The sequence below is a fragment of the Castor canadensis genome, chromosome 10, assembly GCF_047511655.1.
Source record: "Castor canadensis chromosome 10, mCasCan1.hap1v2, whole genome shotgun sequence".
NCBI lineage: Eukaryota > Metazoa > Chordata > Mammalia > Rodentia > Castoridae > Castor > Castor canadensis.
Genome location: NC_133395.1, coordinates 2563682 through 2588641, shown reverse-complemented (window position 1 = coordinate 2588641; position 24960 = coordinate 2563682). Strand labels below are relative to the sequence as shown.

Sequence of the window (24960 nt, the reverse complement as noted above, 5' to 3'; positions counted from 1 at the left end):
GGGGTGGGGCGAGCTCCGGAGTTAGGGGCCAGCTTCCGGAGTCGGCGCTGGGGCCGCCGGGAACTGGAAAAGATCGGCCAATGGTTGTGGCTCAGCACACCGCGCGGGGGCGGCCGGGAAACCGGAAAGAAGGCCCTGCGGCTGTGGTTCCAGCAGCCTTGCAGGTACCGCCAGCCCTGCGAGAGGAACGCCTTAGGGTTGTGGCTTAGGCCGCGGCGCGGGGCTGCCAGGACACTAAAAGGAGCGTCTACAGGAGGTTGTGCAGGGGCGGCCAAGATACCGGAACGAGGGGCCACTGCTTGTGGTTCGGAAGGGCGGCCGCGGGGGCGACTGGGATAGCGGAAGGAGAGCCTCATGGCTGTGCTTCCGGTGGGAGCGCGGTGGCGGCCGGGAACTCGGAAAAAGGGCCCGATGATGGCTGTGTTTGGGAAGATCGCGCGGGGGCTGCCGGGAACCCGGAAGCCCGCCAGATGACTATGGGTCTCCGCTGTGTGGCAATCCCGGTCTGCGGACGAAGTAAGTTCGATACCGCCTTCCCTCGGATGTCCGGTCGCGCGGTCGGGGCTGCGGTCGCCGGCGCGGCAGTGGTGACACTGCTGTCCGTCGCGATCGCGCTCTGTGAGCCGCCGTTGCTCGCAGGTACCCCGCCGCGGGCTGCTTCTGCTGGCGGGCGGACGGGAGGGAGACGCCGCCGCGCGAGGGGCCGGGCCCGCGGGGAGCCGGGAGCCGGGAGCCTCCTGTAACTTCTCAGGGCCTCGGTGTGCAGGACGATCTGGAAGCGTCGTGGGGACCGGCCGAGTCCCTCTGCGCCCAAGACGGTGCTCTCCATCTCCCACCTGAGCTCAAAGCCTGCAAGTTTTTGGACGACATGGGGCTCGCTCCCTTCCCTCTCCCCAGGTCTGAGTGTGTGACTCCTCGGCTGGGGCCTCCCGAGTAAGCCCCGAGACCTGGAGCCCTAGCCAGACACTCCTGAGTCCTCAGCCCCACTGTTGAGCCTTAAACTTCGGCGGGTCCCTGGACTCCGAGGTGCCTTTTCAAATAGGACAGGCCACGTAGGGAACACTTGAGACTTGCACTGAACGACTGCATCCTGATTGTTGGGAGCCCCATCTCTCTTCATAAGGCCTTTTCTTCTCGATTGCCCTACGCAGTAATTTAGCATTCATACAGCTGAATATTGTAGTGTCTCATTTCTCACAAAGTAGAGAGAGAGAGAGAGAGAGCTGTTCTCTACCTTTGTGCAAATAAGAAGAGGCTCTGAAGAAGTAAGTGACTTTAGCCACCATTGCCCAGCGGTGAGTGGCTGAAATGATAACATGCACCATTTGCTTTAGGAGTTATTCGGAAGGTTTGACCACGTACTGTGGTGAGAGAGTAACTGGGGGATTTTGACTTTCTGCATGCACTGAGGGCTCACCAAATCTACAACTCAATGACAACAGCAAAGGGGCTTCTGACCACAATTTTATGTAGAGATTTACTTTTCTCTGTAGCTGTTTCTTTAATTCAGACACTCCATGATTAGTTAGCTTTTTCTCTCCCTTATTTGTGGCTTCATTACTAGATTGACTTACTGAACTCTAGTCCCAATGGCGTTACATCTTTAAAGCCATCTATGTGTTAGTTAATTTAAGGATTGCTGGCACATGCTCTAACTTATAATTCATGTTAGCTTAAAACACTTTTGGCACAAAGCAGCACTGATAGTCTGCCTCTGCCACACTTAATAAAAAGCCAACAAAACCCAAACAGATTTAACTTGTTTTTCCAGACTCGGAATTGTCATGGAGACAGGGCTACTTATGTAAGTGCCATTCACACTGTAAGTAGCCTCTTGTCAAGGCCTTTTTATGCTTCAGAACTTTGGTGTTTGTATTTAAATACTTAAGTGAATAAATCTAAGAGGTGTGTGGCAGTAAGCCAGCTCTGAAACTTGATCCATGATGAGGCCTTGGGAAATTGAGTTGACCTTTCTTTGGCCTTTTGCTAACAGAAGCTGTTTCCCTTGTCCATGTAAAATAATGGCTATGCTTTAAAGGGAATAAGAAGATTATTCAGAGCCAAATATGTCTGACCATGGCCCAGGGAACACAGATTCAAGTTAACCTGAATGACATGTTGGACCATGGAAGAGGTGACAAGAACTATTATAGTCACAGAATAAAAGAAAGTCGTAAATCAATACATTTTCCAATCACATTGGTGGGAGCAGCAGGTAGGTGAGCGACAGCAAAGGGGGAAAACCTGTAGGTTTCAGATGTCATCTTGTAGCATTCTGAACTTTAGGGTTGGTAGAGACTAAGAGGTCTGTCAAGCTTAGTGATGTGATATGAGAGTTTGCCTAAGAGTCACAAGAGTGTTGGTCTAGATACAAAATTGAAGGCAAATTGCTATTAATGGGCCTAAGATAGCCCAAGATAATTTTGGTTCTTGTCTTGCAACATTTCGTCTCTCCATAATCGCAGTGTTCTAGTTCCCAGAGGAAGCAGCCATAGGATCTTTCACACGGATGTGGCTCCTACAGAAGACAGCAGCTCACAGTCTCACGTGAGCGGGGCAGAAAGCGGGCTGATTTTAGAATTTGCTTTCATTCATACAATTCTAGTTAAAAAGTGAAAATGCTGTTCTTTTTTTTTTCTTTTTTTATTATATTCATATGTGCATACAATGTTTGGCTCATTTCTCCCCCCTTCCCCCACCCCCTCCTTTACCACCCCCTTTTTTCCTTACCCCCCCAACCCCTCACTACCAGGCAGAAACTATTTTGCCCTTATCTCTAATTTTGTTGAAGAGAGACTATAAGCAATAATAGGAAGGACCAAGGGTTTTTGCTAGTTCAGATAAGGATAGCTATACATGGAGTTGACTCATATTGATTTCCTGTGCGTGGGTGTTACCTTCTAGGTTAATTCTTCTTGATGTAACCTTTTCTCTAGTTCCTGGTCCTCTTCTCCTATTGGCCTCAGTTGCTTTAAAGTATCTGCTTTAGTTTCATCAACGAAAACAACCCACAACTTATAAACTCCATTAAACGATTACTCTTAGGAAGCATTTTTGCTGGATGTATTATCTCAAATAACATATTACCCCCATCCTCACCAGACCACTATACCTAAAACTCATAGCCTTAGGAGTCACTATCCTAGAATTCACTATCGCAATAGAACTCAACAACATAACTACAACCTAAAATTAAACCCAAACTCCAACACCAAATCATTTTCCACCATACTTGGATTCTTCCCAACCATTATACATCGCACCTCACCCAAAAACACACTAACAGCCAAAAAGCAGCATCAACCCTCTTAGACATAATCTGAGTAGAAGGGACCACACCCAAATTAATAGCCAACATGCAGATTAAAGCCTCTATCACTGTATCTAACCAAAAAGGAATAATCAAATTATACTTCCTATCCCTACTATCTATAGCCTTGGCATTAACAATTATCATCTAATTACCACGAGTAATCTCAAGAACAATAAAAATACTTACAAAAAAGATCAACCAGCCAATACTATTAATCAACTTCCATAATTATAAACAGCCACAACACCCATGACATCCTTACTAATATATTCCACCCCCTCACCACTATAAATAACCCAATCACTTGTATTATAAATACCCCCCAATACATCCACTTCATCATTCTTCACTAATAAAACCAAAAAAACCAACTCTACAAACAAACCTAACATTAAAGCACCCCAAATAACCACATTCTAAGTTAATTCTTCTTGAACTAACCTTTTCTCTAGTTCCTGGTCCCCTTCTCCTATTGGCCTCAGTTGCTTTAAAGTATCTGCTTTAGTTTCTCTGCGTAGAGGGCAACAAATGCTATCTCGTTTTTTGGGTGTTTTACCTATCCTCATACCTTCCTTGTGTGTTCTCGCTTTATCATGTGATCAAAGTCCAATCCCCTTGTTGTGTTTGCCCTTGATCTAATGTCCGCATATGAGGGAGAACATACGATTTTTGGTCTTTGGGGCCAGGCTAACCTCACTCAGAATGATGTTCTCCAATTCCATCCATTTACCAGTGAATGATAACATTTCGTTCTTCTTCATGGCTGCATAGAATTCCATTGTGTATAGATACCACATTTTCTTAATCCATTCGTCAGTGGTGGGGCATCTTGGCTGTTTCCATAACTTGGCTATTGTGAATAGTGCTGCAATAAACATGGGTGTGCAGGTGCCTCTGGAGTAACCTGTGTCACAGTCTTTTGGGTATATCCCCAAGAGTGGTATTGCTGGATCATATGGTAGATCAATGTTTAGATTTTTGAGAAGCCTCCAAATTTTTTTCCAGAGTGGTTGTACTAGTTTACATTCCCACCAGCAGTGTAAGAGGGTTCCTTTTTCCCCCGCATCCTCGCCAACACCTGTTGTTAGTGGTGTTGCTAATGATGGCTATTCTAACAGGGGTGAGGTGGAATCTTAGCGTGGTTTTAATTTGCATTTCCTTTATTGCTAGAGATGGTGAGCATTTTTTCATGTGTTTTTTGGCCATTTGAATTTCTTCTTTTGAGTTCACTTGCCCATTTCTTTATTGGTTCACTAATTTTGGGAGAATTTAGTTTTTTGAGTTCCCTGTATATTCTGGTTATCAGTCCTTTGTCTGATGTGTAGCTGGCAAATATTTTCTCCCACTCTGTGGGTGTTCTCTTCAGTTTAGAGACCATTTCTTTTGTTGAGCAGAAGCTTTTTAGCTGGCAAATATTTGAAAATGCTGTTCTTGACAGTGGTTTTTGTTTGTTTTTGCTTTTCCTTCCCAAATGGTTTTAGAGAGCAGTTGAAAAAGAGTGGATTTTCTTTTTTTTTTATTCATTTATTCACATGTGAATGTATACACATTGTTTGGGTCATTTCTCCCTCCTATCCCCTCGATTTTCTTTTGGCTAGTGGGGTGAGTGATTTGGTTAAAGAAAAATTTACTTTGCCTTCACATGGCAGCATTTTGGTAAAATGGTTTAAGTGAATGCAAAGCAGAAAATCACAACTAGGAGCTGAAAGAGTAGAGAAATATTTATGACCTGCAGCAAGTAAGGGATTACTGAAATTATTTCCAAAGCAGTGACCTCCTTGAAGGAAAGAAGTGAAGGAAGTGAGGGGATTTTATTTGTAGAGGAAATAAATTTTATTTGTAGAGCTGGTGAAACCTGTATTTTAGACCCCAGACCCAAACTCCTGGGATTCCATCTGTCAGGTCTGGCCACTTGCCCCTATATGCCAAATGAAGAGACATGGTGAAGGGCAAAGAAAGGAGGTTCATTACATGGTACAGGTAGCCAAGGGAAGACAGCACTTCAGTTGATCTGTAGCCATCATCAGAGCACAGACATGAGCCATAGGTTTAAGTAGGCAGCTGGGGCAGGAGGCAGAAAGCATTCATAATTACTATCAGTCCTGTCACATGGGTGTCCCAGCAGATCATTATCTCAGGCCTTGTTTTGGGAGGGGTTCTGGAGAAGTTGTTACTGTTGTCATCACTGGTCAGCATAAACAAGTCATTGTTGCATGGGGGTGGTCTGTCCTGTGGGTCTCTGCTGTTCTTTAGCTGCAGTTTCTGTCCTATACCATAAAGATATATTGATAACTCCTATCCTTCCAGTTCCAAGGTAATTTGTAGAGCGACTACAAAAAGAATGGCTTAGAGTAAAGACAAATGCAAAATGGAGACAGGATAAAGGAAATGCAAATTAAAGTGACATTGAGGTTTCATGTCACTCCAGTCAGAATGACTGGGTTATTGAAATGCTAGTTTGGAAGCAGAACTTTTTGAAACTTGAATTTCTGACATCTGTAATACTAAAGAAACAAGGTAGATCTCATGGATGTTGTTGATACGGCTAAGTGCTTAGTTTAAAGTGATGGGTTATGAAGACAGAAAACCTTGTAAGGAAGTCAGTCAGACGGCCCTGGAGTGACTGGTTAGATTCTGTCTTTCTAATTCCTTCACTTTAAAAGTATCTGTACTCCTTGTTCTGGAGGTGCACACATCCTCTGATGTATTAATCAGCTGTGTCGTTAGATGCTAGGTATGGTGAGGTGTGAAGCAAGTGCATGTCAGGCATTCTTGTTACTGCAAGGGCTGTCCATCGCCTTCAGTGATGCTGTCAATAGGTCTTGTCACAGCAGCACCAGTCCTTGCAGTGTGTGAGAGGCAATGCCACTCATCCATGTGTGATGAAGACATGGCAGTCTTGGGGTATAGGTGGGCACATGGGGAGTGGACTGAAGGGAGGTGAGTGAGAGCAGGTTGGTGCCTCTGCAGCCTGGCCCACATCCAGGTGAGAGGTGGGACAGTAGTGGTGACACAGGGAGCAGAAGGTGGCTCATGATGACAGACTTTAGAGCTGAGAGATCAGCATGTGACATTAGCTGTCCCCATGGTCCTGGATCACATCTTTGTCCTGTGTTGGTCTGGAAGTAGGTAAAGGTGGTGGGTTAACGGTAATTAACAGTATCTTTCCATTGTGGGCACATCAGCTAAGCAGGTTGCCCCTACTCCAAGAAAATGCCTGGCTGTTTGGTGAGTAGAAAGTAAAACTGGAAGAGTAAAAGACAAAGCCGTTTGAGCCATAAGGAGTGAGCACGCTCCTGGCTGTCAGCACAACTTGTGAAACATTTGTTTTCCTCAGCTGCTGGGATAATCAGAAGGAGTGCTTTGTTTGAGAAAATACTGTCCCTGTTTACAGAGATTCCTTAATTCTAGAGTCAGTAATGCTTTATTCTAAATAGAACGTATGCATTGGGCTCATGGAGAAGAGCAGCATTTCTCTAACGGGCGAGCTGTTTTAAACACTAAGGCAGAACACACAATTGGAGGAAGTGTGTCAAGAAGGCCAGTTCATAGTACAACCACTCTGTAAAAAAATTTGGAGGCTACTTAAAAAGCTGAACATCGATCTACCATTTGATCCAGCAATACCACTCTTGGGGATATACCCAAAAGACTGTGACACAGGTTACTCCAGAGGCACCCGCACACCCATGTTTATTGCGGCACTATTCACAATAGCCAAGTTATGGCAACAGCCAAGATGCCCCACCACTGACGAATGGATTAAGAAAATGTATCTATACACAATGGAATTCTATGCAGCCATGAAGAAGAACGAAATGTTATCATTCGCTGGTAAATGGATGGAATTGGAGAACATCATTCTGAGTGAGCTTAGCCTGGCCCAAAAGACCAAAAATCATATGTTCTTCCTCATATGTGGACATTAGATCAAGGGCAAACACAACAAGGGGATTGGACTTTGAGCACATGATAAAAGCGAGAGCACACAAAGGAGGGGTGAGGATAGGTAAGACACCTAAAAAACTAGCTAGCATTTGTTGCCCTTAATGCAGAGAAACTAAAGCAGATACCTTAAAGCAACTGAGGCCAATAGGAAAAGGGGAACAGGTACTAGAGAAAAGGTGAGATCAAAAAGAATTAACCTAGAAGGTAACACCCACGCACAGGAAATCAATGTGAGTCAATGCCCTGTATAGCTATCCTTATCTCAACCAGCAAAAACCCTTGTTCCTTCCTATTATTGCATATACTCTCTCTACAACAAAATTAGAAATAAGGGCAAAATAGTTTGTGCTGGGTATTGAGGGGGTGGGGGAGGAGAGGGAGGGGGCGGAGTGGGTGGTAAGGGAGGGGGTGGGGGCAGGGGGGAGAAATGACCCAAGCCTTGTATGCACATAGGAATAATAAAATTAAAAAAAAAAAGAATGCCAGTTCAAATGTAGCTGAAGATGGCAAAGTTATTCCAAAATGCTACTTTGAACCCCGCCTGAGACGTGCTGCATCTGAATGCCATTTCTGGGCTACTTAGTTAGTACCCAGTTGAGCATTGGGGATAATGTGAGGGCAGTCAGACTTTCGAATGTCACAGTAGAAGGAAATCAGTGGATTGAGATTTCCAGTTGTGCAGAGGAAAGACCTAAGAAAGGGAAAATGAAGTAATGTTTTTTTTAAGTGATTAACTGGTTTTTTAATTGATGAAATTTTCTGTAAGATTAAGTAGTCCTCTAAAATGTCTGATATATTTCAAAAATAAACTTGGACTATACAGCATGTTGGTTTTGTGATTTTTGAACATGTACCACAAAAATAAAATCGTGAAACCATTGTGTAAAACCCATAGTATTCACAGATAAGTCACCCTTGGAAAGTGCTGTGGCTAGTGTAGATTTTAAGTCTCTTGCTTCTGTATACGAATAGGTTTTTATTTGCCTTTCTGATGACTTCATTTTCTTGTTTTTCAGTTTTACAAAGAACATTTTCACTACATACAGCACACTTGAGAAAGGACATGGAGAACTTCTTTCAGCTGGTAAAAAATATTGTGCCTGCTCTAACTGAGAAGAAACACAAAGGACAAGATGGACGGATTGGCATAGTTGGGGGATGTCAAGAGTGAGTGTCAGCTGTTTACAAATGCAGCCCTGCATGTCTGCCTATGTCTGTCTTCTGTCTGTCCATCTGTCCTTCCATCAGTCCATCCACCTGCCCATCCATCCACCCATTCTTCCACCTATCCATGCATTTACAATAATCATGTCCAAATGTAGTTTTCAGTGACCAACTTCCTGATTAAACTAAGGACCCCAATTCACTGCTGTGTGTTGGTGTTCGGTTTTGTTTTTTTTTGTGGTGGCAGGTGTGGCTGTTTTTCCCCATTTTATACTTTTTGTGTTTACCAGTCTTCATACAATAAGCTTGTCTTACTTTCATAATCAAGATAAAACTCCTCAGCAAGCACTTGGGTTACTTTGTGATTTGAAGGTGTTCCTGGAAGGCTGTGAAGTCTAACACATGCTGGCTTTTGTTTTAATCTCTGATTTTTATACTTTGCTGCTGTGTTGGCAATAAGGATTGTCAGCTCTCCTGTGGATAGTGATTCCTACTGCCTTCAGCAGGAATGTCTGCTAAAATAGCCATCCTGGCTACTGTTTCTGCTTCTGCTTACTTCCTGTCTGTACTTACCAGACTTCTTTGTCTATCCTGCATTTTGACGTGTTTATCATGTAACTAGGGATATTCGTTATCAACATATAGCTAGATTTTGTTCCTTAATCACTATGATTGGAACTGCTCTTTTTAAGAAGGAAAATAACCTGTTCTTGTTTAATCTCTTTGACTAAACTGTAACCTTTTTTGTTTTTTTGGCAGTACTAAAGTTTGAATTCAGGAGTTCACACTTGCTAGGAAGCTGCTCTACCACTTGAGCCATTCTGCCAGTCCTTTTTTACATTGAGTACTTTCAAGCTGCAGTCTCATGAACTATTTGCCTGGGCTGGCTTGGAATCTCACTCCTCCTGCTCTCTGCTCCTGCGTAGCTGGGATTACAGGTGTAGCGCTCAGCTTGATTATTACTTATTTTACCTTGTGTTTCCGTTTTTTCCTTTCCTTGATTTGGTAGGTTTTTCCTTTGATTAATTTGGAAGTTCTGCTAGTTACACTTTCAAATTGAGGTAGCAGTCACCCTTTAGCTAGCACAGTGCCTCAGTTCGTGAAGCACAGTGGCCTGAGGGAGCATTGAGGGCTTCTCCCCAGTCTTGGCTCTCAAACATAGCTCCTGGTGCCCTTGCTACTGTCTGTGGTTCTCAGCTGCACTCAACCAGTACATGTAACTGCACTGCAAAGTAGATTGCCGTTCATTCTCCTGCCTGCCCTTGGGTAGCAATGATTTGACACCTCCGGCATCTTCTGGCCGTAGTGCTACAGCACTGCAGACGCTCGACATGCTGTGGAGGCATCTGGCTGGCTGTGGGATCCCCACGCAGCCATCCTGGCCCCCAGCTTTGGTAATCTGAATGGGATCTTATTATCTTCTGGCTTTGATGCTGTACCTTAAAAGCCTGCTGGGCATCCAACTTGCTTCTACTTCTAGTGTCCTCGTCTTGCTTGGATGTTTGTAATATTTTCTTTAGAATTCTGCAGTTTCTTCTCAGGCCAGTACTGGGGCTTGAATTCAGGACCTCACATTTGTTAGGCAGACACTCTACCACATGAGCCACTCTGCTGTCCGTGTGGTAGGTTATTTTTGAGACAAGGTTTTGAGAACTATTTGCCAGGGCTGATTTTGAGCCATGAGCCTCCTGATCTCTGCCTCCCAAGTCAAAGGTGTGAACTACCAGTGCCCACAATTTCTGCAGAATGTCTGGGTGTGATTTTTGGTTTTGGTTTCTTTCATTAATCTGGATCTCACTGCCCTGGATGAGCGCTTTCCATACTGAGCCGTTGCCCTTGCAGTGAAGTGCAGCAGCCTCTTTCCCACCCTGAGTGGTACTCAACGCGGGCTCCCTGTGTGCTCCCTGTGGGCGTAGCAGCAGCCTTTGCTGGTCGGGCCAGCAGCTTGCCCATGCTTAGTGTGCCTCATGGCTGAGGCTCTTCATGGGACTTGAGAGCGGTTGTGTTGCCTGTTTTGTCCCTTCTTTTGAGATTTTGACAATCTGGTGACACTGCTTTGGAAAAGGTTATGTGTAGAGAGCGACCTGCCCTTTGTTCTGTGTGCTCTGCAGTTGTCCCTGGATGCTTCACTGTGGGAAGTGAACACAGATTGCTAAGGCCAGGGTTCCTCCTTCTATGCGTGAGGTGACACTAAGCACAGTTTGTCATGGGCCCTCAGCAGTGAGAACATAGATGATAGTAAGATGGAGCTGTAAAGTGGAACACAGCCACTCATGTGTCCCCAGTGACACCGTCTAGTCTATGTTCACTGTTGCTCCTAGAGAACAAGGTCGTCCTGCTCTGGGGCCCTGGTCCCTCCTAACTGCCTTGAGCTGGTGGTTGCCTTGGCAGAAGCTTGGCACTGGTTCTACCTCATCATACCTGATACAGAGACTGCAGTCACCCACACCAGCACTGGGAAACGGTGCTAATGCGTTGTGTGCAAGTCTGGCTTTTCTAGTTCTTGCTCGTGTGGAATATTACTGGCCTCTGCTGGGTGCTGGGTTTGTGATAGTCCTTGGAATTGTATCACTTATTGATAATTCACATCTGTCTGCTGTTTATGGATAACCTATTATTTAATGATAAAGTGTACTTGCCTCATTCTCAGAAGTTTTGACTCCAGTATCGTTTTAGGTACACAGGAGCCCCATATTTTGCAGCAATGTCAGCTCTCAAAGCGGTAAGTTTACCCAAAATTTCTTTATGGACATTTCTCTGGGGAAGAGCGGATTGTTTACATATGAGTAAACCCGTTGTTTTCTGATAGAATCCAAATACCATCTTAGGGTAATCATGAGTAATGGAAACACCTTTAATTTTATCCTGACCTCTTGTGCAGTAACAAAGTTCCTGTTTTTGTTTTTTTGTTTGTTTATTTTTAAACTGAGGTTTTGTTCCCATTATTCTTCACCAAAATATTTCTGGAATATGAAACATAAGCCAGCAATGCCTTTGAACTGGTGGTTTCCCACCAATTTGACCCAGTCCCATTAGCTCAATGGAGAGGTTAACCTGACACGTCCAGTGTTGTGGCTCTGATCTTGCCCCCAAGATGGCAGTAGAAGTCTGACTTTGTTCCCAGCATTTTCGTATGTCACTATTTTCCAAAGCCACCTGGCTGTGGTCTGACTGGTTTGTGTTTGTGTTGTTGTGGCCTGAGTGCTGAGGGACCATGGTGGTCCAACCTGTGTGTCATGGGGTGAGCAGCTGATGGCTGCTTGTGATCCCACTGAGTGCATCCTACTCTAAGTCAACCTCTTGTCTCATTTCTTAGGGTGCAGACTTGTCCTACGTGTTCTGTGCTAGGGAGGCCGCACCTGTGATCAAGTCCTACAGCCCAGAGCTGATCGTGCACCCTGTCCTGTAAGTCAGTTCTGGTTTCTCCTCATCTGCAGCAGCTGTCCTCAGCTCCTAAGTGTTTTTACACTAATGCTGAGAGCAGCTTACTCCAGGTGCTGCCTGGAGGAGGAAGTCGGGCATGGTGGTACAGACATGTAACCCCAGCTGGAGGCAGAGGTGGGAAGATCACAAATTTGAGGCCAGCATGGGCAACTTAGCAAGCCCGTCTCAAAATGAAACTTTAAAAAGGGGTTGGGATGTAGTTCAGTGGTAGAGCCCTGGGTTCTAAGAAAAAAGGAAAAAGAAAGCCATACTGAGCTCATTGTTCTTTGTCAGAGTAAGACAGACCTAGACAGTGAGACTCAGGAGAAACCTGGGAAACTGGGTGGTGGCCAGTGCTGTGGCTGTTTCCATGGTGCTTGCCCAGCAGCAGCGGCCGGAGATTCTGAAGTCCAAGAAAGGTCTAGGCTTATGTGGAAAGCAAGGGACTGGTGTCCCCTCACTTGTTCAGTACGTGCTCCGTGGGGCTCCCCTAAGCAGCCCTGAGGTACAGAGCTTCTGTGCTGATGGAATACCTCTGTGCTGTCCAGGATGGTACTACTGATCACTGCTGCGCACCATGGGGCTTAGAAGTGCAGGCTTCACTTCTGCTGTTTCAGTTACACTTACATGTGCAGTCTCCACTGCACTGGCAGTACTGCTGTGGAGACTGACAAATAAATGAAAGTCATCACAATGTGGATGGTGAGAGAACTGATCTGGAGCAAGGGACGCCATGGGAGTTGGGGCAATGGCACAGAGTGTGACGTTCCAGTGAAGCCCATGGACACTGGGATGGGAGGAGCTGCCACACAGGAGCCCCAGTTGCAGGCTGCAGCTGAGTCAGGGAGCACTGGAACCCTGCAGGTTGTGGGTTGCTGGTGAGGCTAAGCTGGGGAGTAGTGTGACTGTTTCTGTTCCAAGAGGCTCATCTGCTGCTGGGGAAGCTCTTGGACTGGGTGGAGGCTGCCATAAGGATCCTGCTGGTAGCTGAGATGTAAGTGGTGTGGTTAGTAGGCCAGAAGGGACCAGACACTGGGTATTTGTGGGAAGTGCAGCCCCCAGGACTGGCCAGCAGATTGGTGGAAAGGCATGTGCCCCAAAGCCACTAAGAATGTTGGTCTGAGTGAGTAGTCATTTAACATGATGGGGAAACATCAAGAGTTGGGTTTGGAGTGCTTTGGTTCCTGTTAGAAATCCTAGGGGAGGTGGCTAGAAGCCACTGGGTGGAAGTGGGGCAGGCAGGAAAGGCTTTGGTCTGACAGTCGATCACATGTGGGCCATGTTGAAACTGGAAGATGAGAATGAAGGGAAGGCATGATACAGGCTGAGGGGCTTGGCCAGCAGTAGAGGGAGCAGGAGGGCATCCAGAGTCAAGTGAAGCGACTGTTTCAAGATGGTTCTAGAAAAGTCCTTGTCACTTTTCAAGAGTTGGGCTAAGGGTGATACTGTATATAAGTAGTAGTTTCATTAGGAACCTCAGTAGGCGGCTTGTTGAGGAACAAAGGGGACAAGGACCCAGAAGAGCGTCCAGAGTCTCCGAGCTGGGGTGCCACACAGAAGGTGTGGACTCATGTCAGCAAGCCCTATCTATCCTGAGGACGTAAGCAGCACAGGCAGGATCTGGACACATGGTGCACCCCTTGGGGCCAGTCTGTCAGTATATCAAGTGTGCTGACACTGATGCAGGACAGAACACATGGGCCAACAATAGAGAGCCGGGATAATTTTGAAATTAGCTATAAGGTCTTCCTGACTTGATCTATTTGCTGTTTGTTGAGACACGGTCTTGATAAGCAGCCCAAGCTGACCTGCAGCTTCTGAGTGCTGGGGTTATAGGACTGCACCACCACACCCAGTTCTCTCCCTTGCTCTAAATGCTGGAAGCTGGGCATCTAAATTGGGGTGTCAAATGAAGCAGGCAACGGAGAAGACTAAGATGTGAACGCCAAATGCAGTGTGGGGTCTGGATTGGGCCTAAAAGAGGGAGAGGACCTGGTGGGGAGGGGAGGCCGGCGAGCTCTGACCAGTCTGTGGGTAACTGGTATTGGGCCAATGCTAACTGTTTATTGTGATCTCCTGGAACATGGACGTGAAGGCTGTAGGCTCCCGGGGAGGGTGGGAGAAGGATGCATCCTGTACTGGTTTTGCTAGTTTTCTGTAAAGGTAAATTACATTTTCAAAATAAAGTAGTTCAGGGCTAGGAATGTAACTGAGGAGTAGAGTGCTTGCCTGGCATGTCCACGGTGCTGGGCTCTACCCCAAGCACTGAAAAAAAAAGGTTTAAAAGTACACAGATAAGTGAAAGTTTTAAGAAAACCATTCTGTCTTTTTATTTAGGGACAGCCCGAATGCTGTTCAGGAGGTGAAGAAGTGGCTCCCAAGATTGCACGCCCTTGTTGTTGGGCCCGGTCTAGGTAGAGATGACCTGCTTCTCAAGAACGTCAAGGTGAGTGTTGTCATCGGCCACACCTCTCACCACACTGTTGCTCAGTCTTGCGTGGGCCTCCTTGGCATGGCAGAGATGGCTAAAATGAGATGTGAGGGCAGAGGGGAAGCAAGGCCAACCACGGTGATGAGTGCTTCAGAACCAAGTCCAGACCACACAGGTCTCCTTCGCTCCTAGCACAAGCAGTCTCACACTGAGTAGCGGGAGGGGCCGGTATGTGGTCTGTGTGTGATGAGGAGTGCACAGAACTGAGACGTGGACAGAAGGTTACCATTGACTCGTCTCCCTCCAGTGTGACTCTGCTTGCTAGGGGTCCTGGTGGTCACTTTGCCTCTGGGACTGTTGTTCCTGCTCTGTGAAGGGATAATTCCCGCTTTGGGGTTATGGGAGCCACATTTCCTAAAGGGCTGCACATGGTGGCCATTTAGCCTGATGGGATGGCACACATGAGATCACTGTCAGATGGCAGAGAGTGGGGTGTTTCAGAGCCTTGGTTATTGTTTTTTATTTTTGATGTAAATTATTCATTTAGGCAAAAACCCAAAAGGGCTTCTGCTGGGTCTCACTCTGTTAGTCTGGCTGCGTAGCTGGATAACCCTCTGTCCTTTATTGAGGTCCTTTCTGGGGCCAGAGAACGTTGGGCCTCTTGCTGAAGAACTTTGGCCTCCTGTCTCTCCCTGCTTCTCACAACCCAGCTGTGTGCTCTCATGACATCATGGCTGTCAGGTGACAGGGACTGCCAGTCCACACATGTGCATACATGCACTTACCCAGTTTTTCATTGATCTTTTTTGCCATTATGTAGAACTTCAAGTTCATTTTATGCCTTTCTTAATTTAAAAAGATGAAAATGTTTTATTTGAAAGCACTGAAATATAAATATGATGTGGGCTCGGGAAATCCAAAGCCTGGGATGGCATGCCAGCGCTGTACACTGCGCCTTTGGGTGCCCATCATTCCCCTGGCAAGCATGTCCCCTCTGCCTGGGGGTGGGACTCCTCTTCAAGATGTGTAGACCTGGAGGGAGCAGTGAGTGACTGCACTGAAAGCCCTTCCATGTGCCCAGCCATACTGTGTTCTCTAACACGGACACTGTCCTCACCACGAGCACCGTGGCACTCTGTGTAGTGCTTAATCGGCCACAGGGCTTGATGATGGTGGAGATCTCATCTCCCAGTCCCTGGGGCTGAGCACTGAGCAGGAGGGCAAGGCAGGAAGGAGCAGGCTAGGGAGGAGGACCCTCTCTGAGGGGCAGTTGGCTGCTAGCTTTGCCTTTTCAATGAGATGGACCAGCAGCCTGTCAGAGGGAGAGATGGTGTTTGGGGCACTTAGCAGCTGGCTTAGAAAAGAACGCAGTGAAAAGGCAGGTGTGCCTCTACTTTACCAGAACTCCCAAGAACATGACCTAAGGACATCGCCCATGGTGGATCGTCCATTCCGGAGATGTTGAAATTTCACTTTCCTCAAACGCATGAATGGTCAGAATTGTCACTGATGAAACACAGTAGCCATGCCAGGTGACAGGTTGGGGTTGGGGACTAGAATTGAGCTGTGTCTTCTGACTTTTAAAATTGACAGATTGTTTCTGATTGTTCTTTCAAGAGGGCGAATAGACGTGCACAGGTGTATCCTGAGCTGGCCTGGCCTGTCAGGGAACTAGAGAATTCTTGCAGATGGTTCCTGTGTGTTTCCCACTGCTTTGGGTCTGAAAGTTTTTTCTTTAATGAAAATTCTGGAAATAAAAGGAACCAACTGGAGAATTAGAAGATGGTGTTAGGAAAGCAGCTGACCAAAGTCTGTGGGGCACTGGGTGAGCATCACTGAGACCAAATGCTGAGGGGATGCCCCACTCAAACAAGACACCGTGACCAGAGACACTCTGGAAGGGGTGTTGAGTCCTTTTAGAAAGGGCTGAGAGCAGTAGGTGACTGAGGCCACAGTCGTGTACCCAGGAAAGTGAGTAATCTGAAAGGCAGGTGGTGCATGGGAAAGCAGCTCCAGCCACTAGGCAGATCAGAGGCTTCCAGGGTTCTTGGGGTTTGAAGCCACAAAAGTTTTTCGTGTCCCCAGAGGTGAGTCCCTCACTGGGGATGCCATCTGTAGTCAGGTCTGTGCACATGGCTCCCTGGCTCTGTGCGGTGCTCCACACACTGGCATGCGGGCTGTGTCGGGTGCTGTATGTGTGGGCTCAGCCTCTGCCTGCAGTCACCAAGGCCCTTCCGCATGGTCTGTCTTTGGAGGTAGAGCCTGTGATAGTGTTCTGCCAGGCCAGAGCCAGTATTTGGTGCCAGGTTCTTTTCTCTCAGTACCAACAGGAAAGTTGGTATCCTTGAAAAGAAACAGAAAAAAGCCTATGCAGGGGACATGTAAAGGCGGGCGGGCCTTGCTGCCCTCCAGCCTACTCTGCAGGCTTCCCTTTTGTCTCACGTTCTTCGTAGGCATAAAATAGCAGTGGCCACAAGAGCTGCACGTCTTACATTCAGCCGCAGAGCCGTGACACTTCCTTTGGCGGGCTTTGAGTATGTTCTCGTCTTTAGTTGTACTAATGGCTGTGTGAGGTGTCCACTCTGGCGGGGCTTCTTCCCTTGTGTTTTCTGTCAGGGTCTGAGGGTGATCCATGCTAGCCTTTAACTTTTGATTCTCCTGACTGAGCGTCTCGACTGCCATGATTTATCATGACGTTTTTAACTATTTTATTTAGGTTGCTTTCCTATTTGTGATGTCTTGAGCGTATGTGACTGTTGGGAATTTCTCTGGATGAAGTCCTGGAAGTTACTGTGGAATCTATGGAATCAGAGCGTACACACGGTTCCACGCTCCAGGTTCCAGGCTTGCAGGATTTGCTCTCCCAGTGACAGGGCTGGGCTCTGCTCTTGCGTGCTGTGGTTCAGCTCTCTAGGATACCCAAGAGTTAAATTATGCTGGGGCAAGCATTTCCAGTGTTTGTCTACTTTGGTCTGCTGTTCTGTGTAAACACTAGAAAAAACTGGAAGAAACAGAGGTGTCAAGTTGTCACACACAAACTACACACAAAACAAGGACTGAGACTGTAAAGGATTTACTTATATTTTGTTTTTTAACATTCTCTTCTGTTCTTTCCTTTTCCTTTGTTCTTTTCCCCTTGGTGGTACTGGGGCTAGTGTTTTCTGTTATTGCTTGTGAAGTAGAGATGACTTTTTAACATCCAATTGGTATATATAACTTGGTTTATGTTAATAAGGGACATATTATGGTTATATATGTGTTGTCTATATCTTTTTTCAACAGAAAACATTTGAAACTTTAAAAGTATGGATTCAAGTATAATCCTATCAGAAATGGTGAACTCATTATTTTAAAACACCTAAATAAAGTCTTGTGAAGAATACATAATAATGAGCCAGGCACAGTGGCTCATGCCTGTAATCCTAGTTACTGGGGAGGCTGAGATCTGGAGGATCGAGGTTCAAGGCCAGCCTGGGCAAATAGTTCATGAGATGCTATCCCAAAATAACCACAGCAAAGTGAGCTGGAGGAGTGGCTCAAGCGGTAGAGCACCTGCATCACAAGTGCAAGGCCCTGAGTTCAAACTTCAGTCCCACCAAAGATAAAAACAAAAAATAAACCACAGGAAGTGTGGCTCCAGCAGTAGAGCACCTGCTTTGCACATGTGAAGCCCTGAGTTCAAAACCCAGTACCACCAGAAAAAAAAAAAGGCGCAGAAAAAAAACATAAGTGATGATTTGGGGAATTGCCAAGAATGGATTTCTGGTCTCTGAATCCTGAGGAGTCACAGTGCTGGGAACTTGGGAACACTGGGTGCCTAGCTGTTCCCAGGGTCCTCAGGGCCCTGCCTTCCTAACGGGCTGTTCATCGGTCTTTGTCTTCTCTGTTAACTCTATTCCCTACTGTATTACTTTGTGTTCTTCTGTTCACGACCTGATGTTGCATTTCATTAAACACTGCTTGGTTTCTTTGATTGCTGGAGAGATGATGGGCTTGCTGGTCAGCATGTTTTCTCTTCCGGCAGGGTATTTTGGAAGCATCTAAGGCCAGAGACATCCCTATTGTCATCGACGCGGTGAGTGTGACCTTTCCACTCCCCACATGGAAAGCACAGGGCCTCTAGGCCAGTCCAGTGAGGGTCCATCCTTGTTCTGCGTAGGATGGCCTGTGGCTGATTGCACAGGAGCCAGCCCTCATCCAGGGTTACCAGAAGGCCATTCTCACTCCCAACCACATGGAGTTCAGCAGGCTCTGGGAAGCTGTGGTGAGTCGGTGGCTTCATGGGACACGGGACGCAAGCCCCCCTTGAGATGAGGGTGAGGGCGAGCTCTGCAAGGACTGGCTTCTCCTGGGCTCTGATGCACATCATTTTCACACGTGAGCGTGTGGTCATGAGGCCTCTGGAGGCTGGTATGCATCCTTGATGAACCTGAGTCAGCCAGTCCGGTGCAGTACACTCTGGGCAGGTCACTGACTGTCCTGCAGTGGTAAAGTGACGGTGATAACATCTGCTGACAAGGTGTGCATAAGTGTGGGGATGGAGTGCAGTGACATGGAAAGCCAGGGCCCTGCACAGCAAGCATCACTATTACTCAAGTCCATTTTGTTTCTGCAAACCTGGTCTGACTGGGTAGAGGACGGGCACTTGCGGACAGCAGAGCTGGGCCTCCGCCCGTGTGCTTGGCCTTTCACAGGTGCCGGTGATTCCTGGAGACACAAACGTCTGAGATTCGATGGGCAGGGAGCAAAGTGCTGTCTGTCCTGCTGTGTGCGTGTTGGGCCCCTTTTGCAAGTCCTCAAAGATCTAGTTGTCTGTGCTTGTCTTCTGTAGGTCAGCAGTCCTGTGGACAGCAGTGATGACCATGCATCTGTACTGAGGCTCAGTCAGGCTCTGGGGAACGTGACAGTGGTCCAGAAAGGAGAGCATGACCTGATTTCTGACGGCCAGCAGGGTGAGTGGGCGTCCCCTTGCACAGCGGTCAGCAGGTGTCAGGTCGGTCAGCACTGCCACACTGGGCATGAGCCCTGGAAGAACTGTGGTTCATTTACATGTTTAGCTCATCAGCCACAGCTCCTCAAAGTCCTTGTGTTGTTTTATTTCTTGATAGTTTTCCACAGGGGCACAACAAGGGTGAGACAGATGTCTCACACATGGTACTTCAGCTGATCTTCTGTAAAACAATTTATAGGAAGCAGCTATGGGCCAGAGATCTCTAGGACCCCAAGCCAAGGTCCTCAACTCGCCACCTCCCTCTCCCCAGTCTTTTCCTGCATTTTGTCCTATTTTATAAAACTGGAAAGAGAAGGAAACTTGGAGCGGACACTGTAATGTCAGTCGCTTTCTCCCAGGGGGGGGCCTGATGGTTGTTCGGCAAGGGCACAGTGGAGGCAGGGACCAGGTGTGGCCAGTGTCCCAAGTAAGAGTCATGGCCAGGGAGCGTGGCACCCTTAGCTCTTCCAGAGTAGAAACTCTCCCTTGTTCATTCAGGGCGGATCAGTGTAACTTCGCCCAATACCAGGAATTGATGACAGGTGTACAATTGCTGACCAGGGACCTGAATTCAGAGTAAGAGAACACAAAGGTGCAAGTGGACATGCATGCATTCACACATAGCTGTGGGCAGGACATGCAGAATGTTCTCAGAGGGTGTCCAAACCTTTGAGATGAGGCTCTGTTACAAGAAGGCTCTCTTGATTTTAACATTCAGAGAATATATGATCAGGTTTTCAAAACACTTTCTAAAGATATAGAAAATTCCTGTAGTCCAGGCGAAAGTAAACTTATCCGTGTGGGGTGCCACCAAGTGGGTGGCATGTTGGGTGTTATTTGATGTGCACTTGGAGCTGGGGTAGGCAGGTCGGGCTCTCAAGGCTTGGGCTCTGTTTGCTGGGGCTGAGAAGCACCCTTTAGCACCCTGTGTTGTAACTGCTCTTCTTAGAGCTTGCCCTCCGTGGTCTGTGAGGTGTGGTGTCTCTGCGAGGCATCCAATCTCTTGAGTGCCTCTGTTTTGGCCCCTAGAGGTGGAGGCTGCCTCAAAGCCTCCTGAGAACAAGCAGGGAGGAACCACATTGGGTATGGAGCATGTAGCAAGCTGCACTGTGAGGAGCCAGGTGTGGAGGAGCGGGGTGCTGGGCCCACATTCACATCTGTCTTCTTTTCTGTGCTCTGTGCAGTGGTCCGGTGCAGCCAGGAAGGCAGCAGCCGCAGGTGTGGTGGGCAAGGAGACCTCTTGTCGGGCTCCCTGGGCCTCATGGCACACTGGGCCCTCCTTGCTGGACTTGAGAAAACAAATGGGTATGGCCACCTTTTCATTGTCAGCCTTGAAGTTGCTCGGCTTTGCCTGCTGTTGTAGTAGCTCACATACAGGGCAGAGGTTAACAACCCGCCTCCAGAAGCTTCCACACAGCCACACTGGGTGCAGCCTGTCAGTTGCTGCTGCTGAGGCGCAGGCACCAGCAGGTTTCACAGTGCCAGCTGCCGTACTGAGCAGTTGCCGTGAAGACACCATTGTAGGGCATGAGGGCAGCACAGGTGGGAAGACTGGCCTGCTTGGACACTTGTGCTCACAGTGTGCCGTTCTCTTCTTTTTGTGTTTTGTTTTGGTGGTACAAGGGCTTTGTGCTTTCTAGGCAGGCTCTCTACCACTCGAGCCACTCCCCTGGCCCTTTTTGCTTTTAGTTATTTTTCAGGTAGGGTCTCAGTCCTTCTACCTCTGCTGCCTCATAAGTAGCTGGGATGATTACACGTGTGACCTACCACACCCAGCTTGTTCTTTGAGATAGCATCTTGCTGACTTTTTGCCCAGGCTGGCCTCGAACCACAATTCTCCCATGTCCACCTTCCATGTAGCTGGGGTTGTAGGTGTGAGCTACTATGCCTGGCCAGCTTCTGTTTTGTGAACCTATTCTAGAGACCATTATGGCCTCATGTGTTGGGTGTTCTGGAAGCACCACCTGCCACCTGGTCCAACATTGCTGGGATGGTCATTTCCCCACATACCTACAAGTGAACGCCTGCAACCAGTGGCTCAAACTAGGGGTGCAGAATGGATTCTGTGGGGCTGAGGTGCAGAGTGCGTCTCCAGCCTCTGCCCTGCCTAGGGTGTGGTAAGAGCAACAGGCGTCTGTACATAGGCCTCAGCGTTCATGGAGTCCTGAGAAAATGGTGAGTGCTAAGCGTTTCTCCGGCTGTCACCAGGGGAGGCCACTGCCCCCCTGCTGTGCCCTTACGTGACTCCAAAAGATGGATTTTTAAACCTGTGTGCGTGTGTGTTGCTGAGATGGAACGCGGTGCCTCTTGCTCACGGCACAGCAAGGTACGGCTCTACCACTGAGCACACTGCTCCCCCGAGCTGATGGCTGTTTTCTGTGTGCCTTTCAGCAGGGATCCTGTGTCAGTGCTCACGCTGCTTCTGGCCGTAATGAAGCTGCCTCCTCCCAGAGGCCTGGCAACTTAGTGGTATCAGTTTGGGGACATAAGGTAGAAACGGGTGAAAATCAGCTCACCGTCAGTGAGGCCATCTGAGTTCCATGTACGGGTGCTGGTGCCAGTGGCCTGCAGGCTTTGACTTGTCTCTTGCCTTCCAGGACCAGCCCACTCCTGGTGGCCGCCTGGGGTGCGTGCTCGCTCACAAGGCAGTGCAACCACCAGGCCTTTCAGAAGTATGGCCGCTCCACCACCACCACTGACATGATTGCTGAGATCGGAGCCGCATTCAGCAAGCTCTTCGAAACCTAAGCCTGAGCCAGCAGAGACCAAAGGAAAGCACACGTGTGAGAGCACACGCTGAGCCTCAGGCCCAGCAGCACAGGCTGCTTCCGAGGGTCTTAGCCCTACCCTAACAGACTGATGTAGAGAACTGAAGATTGAGACAGCAAATTTTGTGTAAACTCAAATATAGTTGGAGATGTTACAACACTAAGAAAGTCTTCCTGCGCTTTTCTTAGCTTCTCAGCAGCTGAGGAGGGAGAACGAAGAGTCACACAATGAGAAATCCTCTCACAGCCCAGCTGCATTTCCTGGCTCGCTCCAAGACCAGGGGGTGGTCTGGCGTCTGTTTCTCTAGCAAGGTTCCTGTTCCTAGCTGTTTCTCTCAAAGGATCCAGTCAGTTTTCCGATGTCTAATGAATACAATTTGTTGTTTACACAAGGTCCTCCAAAGAACCTCATTTGATTCTAGGTTGGCTGTGGGTTAATTTAGTGAAGTATTTCAGAATAGTCAGTGAGCCACACACCTCAGTCTTCTGGAGCCCTGTGGGAAACACGGAGACTTGGGTGCCACTGACACTTGGAGGACAACGGGGGTGCTGCTGGGCTCATCACTCCTTGTTTCCGTGCCTGCACACACGGAAGTCCCATGGTGTCAACAGCTCCAGCAAAGCAGCGGGGACGGGGAGGGGTGCCACCCATGGTCCAGTGCAGCAGTCAGCACTGTCCTGGAAGAAGCAGAGCAGACGCTTGCTGGGGTTGGTATGGTGGCACGAAGGAGGCCCTGGGGAAAGGCAAAATGTTGTCGTCACGTCTTCAGTTATGTGCGTAGTCAAGAAACTGGCAGCTCTTGGGCTGGGGTGTGGCTCTCAGCAGAGCACCTGCCTAACAAGTGTGAAGCCCCAAGTTCCTGGTACTGCCAGAAAAAAAATAGCAATTCTTGATTTTAAGTAGACATGCTTTATTGTTGTGTTGACCTCGGTTGGCACGTTTTGTTTCATGGATGCAGAGCCACTGACATTTGTCTGTTCTCCAGTACCGTTTCTCAGAGGGTCTGTTGCCTCCGCAGGTAATGGTGTGTGCTGGAGTTGACTCCTCCTCTGCAAGGGCAAAGCCTGCCTGGCTACAGGAACCAGGAAGGCTTTCTGCCTTGGATGACACCCTGTGATTCAGACACTGTTCCAGATGGTTCTTTCTTTAAAACTAGTCAACTGTCAGGATTTTCATTTTAAAAATTGCTGTTATTTCACACCTAACTTTAGAAACTTCACGATCTATGCGAACTGTTCTGTAAGAGCTGTGTGTGCCGTGGACATTTTTCCTCTGGGGCATTACATCTAAAGCCTGGTAACTTAATCACAGACCTAGCCAGGCATGGTGATGCATGCCTGTAATCCCAGCACTTGGAAGGCTGAGGCAGGAAGATCAACAGTTGTAGCCAGCCTGGGCTACACAGCAAGACCCTGTCTAAAACATAGATCTGGGGTGTGGCTGTGTTGTCACACACTTCCCTGGTGTACACAAGGCCCTGGGGTTAGTCACCAACACTGAGAAAAAAAAATTAAAACATAGATCTGGTTTATTTAAATGAAGAGTTCTGTATTTTTTCTGCAATAGCTAAAGCCCAGCTTTCAGCTTTCCTGAGTGAAGATGTCAGGTAACAGGGAGCCAAGAACACATGAGCCCATCTGCCCGTTTCTCACCAGCACCCCCATGTTGCTGCAGTGAAGTCTTCTGAAGAATAAGCTTGAAACAGACTTTTTGTTTTTTTGAAATAGACTTCTTTCCAAGGGAATGAAACTCAGCAGTCACAAGAACTGGTCTCGTATTTTTGTTACTAAACTTTTACTCTGTGTAACACAGAATTCCTTCATTAGAAGAGATGGGTACATCTGAGCAGTCAGGGCCCTGTTATTTAATTAAGCTAATCACACCCTACTATGCACTCAGTAACTCTAGCCACAGATGGTGAGGTGAAGTGGCGGGCTGTGGGAAAGCCAGTCCTCCCTGGTAGTTTGGCTGTTTGGAAAGGCGTCCTCTGGGCATCTTCCCTTTACCTTAATTTACCAGGTAGGCAGCCTGTGTCCTCACCTGTGGAGTGCAACATCAGTGCCTCCAGGCGTGAAGATTGAATGACCACAGTAAGCCAGGCCACACTGTCCATAACTGCTCCCAGCCATTCACTGCTACACTCATGGGATTAAGAGAGGCCACATGACAGGAAGGGACAGTAGAAGGCTGGCACAGGGTCATCTGCCAGCTCTGGGTCATGCCATCTCCTGCTTGTGCCTCTGACAACTGGCACTTGACCAAATGCAAAGGTGAGAACAAAAGGGCCAGGCTAGGAAGGCCACCCTGGGTTTGTTGTGCCCTCCTGCTACCTTCTGTCCTCCCACTCACACTGCTCAGCCCTCACCCTGCAGCACTGACGCCATCCTAATTACAGAAGTGAGTCCTGGCTTTGCCCTGGTGTGTGCAGGTGATGTTTCTGTGGTGAACAGGTTACTTGCACAACCAGAAAAACATCCACATTCAGCACTGCCAGTGCTAGTGGTGTTTCTCTCGAGGCTTCCAGCCTCTTGGTGTCCTCAGAGTGCGCGGTTGCTGCATGGCAAGCGAGGCCGGGGTCCTGCTCTTAGGCTCCTCCTACTCTATGTGGTATTTCTGCACCAAGTTCCGCTGTTCTCATCACACCAAGAATTCCCTTGGAGCGGCTGACGTGATTTTACGAAACTTAACGTTGAGTCTGTGGCCACTGGTACTATCAACTTAATTTCCCAGGCATAGTTCACTGTGGGATGGACGGACAGCCACAATTGGAAACTTTAGTGTAAAGTTTTCATCTCAAGAAAGCACAGAAGCCGTGGAGTGTTACGTGTGGGCCCGTGGCAGGCTCTGTCCTCAGCTCCCTGGTTTCTGCCGTTTTGTCCTGGGGTCCAGCAGTTCCCATGTGGAAGTCACACCACCTCTGTC

The 24960-nt window shown here is 47.8% G+C and overlaps 2 protein-coding genes across 14 annotated transcripts in view; one reads left to right on the top strand and one right to left on the bottom strand.

Moving 5' to 3' along the window:
* Window positions 1-82: 82 nt before the first annotated feature.
* Window positions 83-22205, top strand: Naxd (NAD(P)HX dehydratase). 9 transcript variants are annotated; one of them, XM_020165759.2, is made up of 11 exons: window positions 171-516; window positions 1772-1804; window positions 8278-8428; window positions 11102-11147; window positions 11742-11830; window positions 14186-14294; window positions 18304-18354; window positions 18439-18543; window positions 19111-19231; window positions 20454-20574; window positions 21867-22205. In XM_020165759.2, exons 1-11 carry the CDS (start codon window positions 471-473, stop codon window positions 22015-22017), a joined length of 1023 nt encoding a protein of 340 aa, XP_020021348.2. In that variant the 5' UTR covers window positions 171-470; the 3' UTR covers window positions 22018-22205. The 9 variants fall into 9 exon arrangements, with proteins under 9 accessions (XP_073899096.1, XP_020021348.2, XP_073899093.1 ...); XM_074042994.1 differs by lacking the exon at window positions 1772-1804 and adding an exon at window positions 2466-2547 and having other exon boundaries at window positions 514-639; XM_020165744.2 differs by having other exon boundaries at window positions 516-639.
* The window catches only part of Cars2 (cysteinyl-tRNA synthetase 2, mitochondrial), a 43479-nt gene continuing 36083 nt past the window's right edge, over window positions 17565-24960 (bottom strand). For all 5 annotated transcript variants that reach the window (XM_074042987.1, XM_020165734.2, XM_074042989.1 and 2 more), the window contains one exon: window positions 17565-24960. In XM_074042987.1, coding sequence (XP_073899088.1) covers window positions 24889-24960 — 72 coding nt within the window. In that variant the 3' untranslated portion in view covers window positions 17565-24888.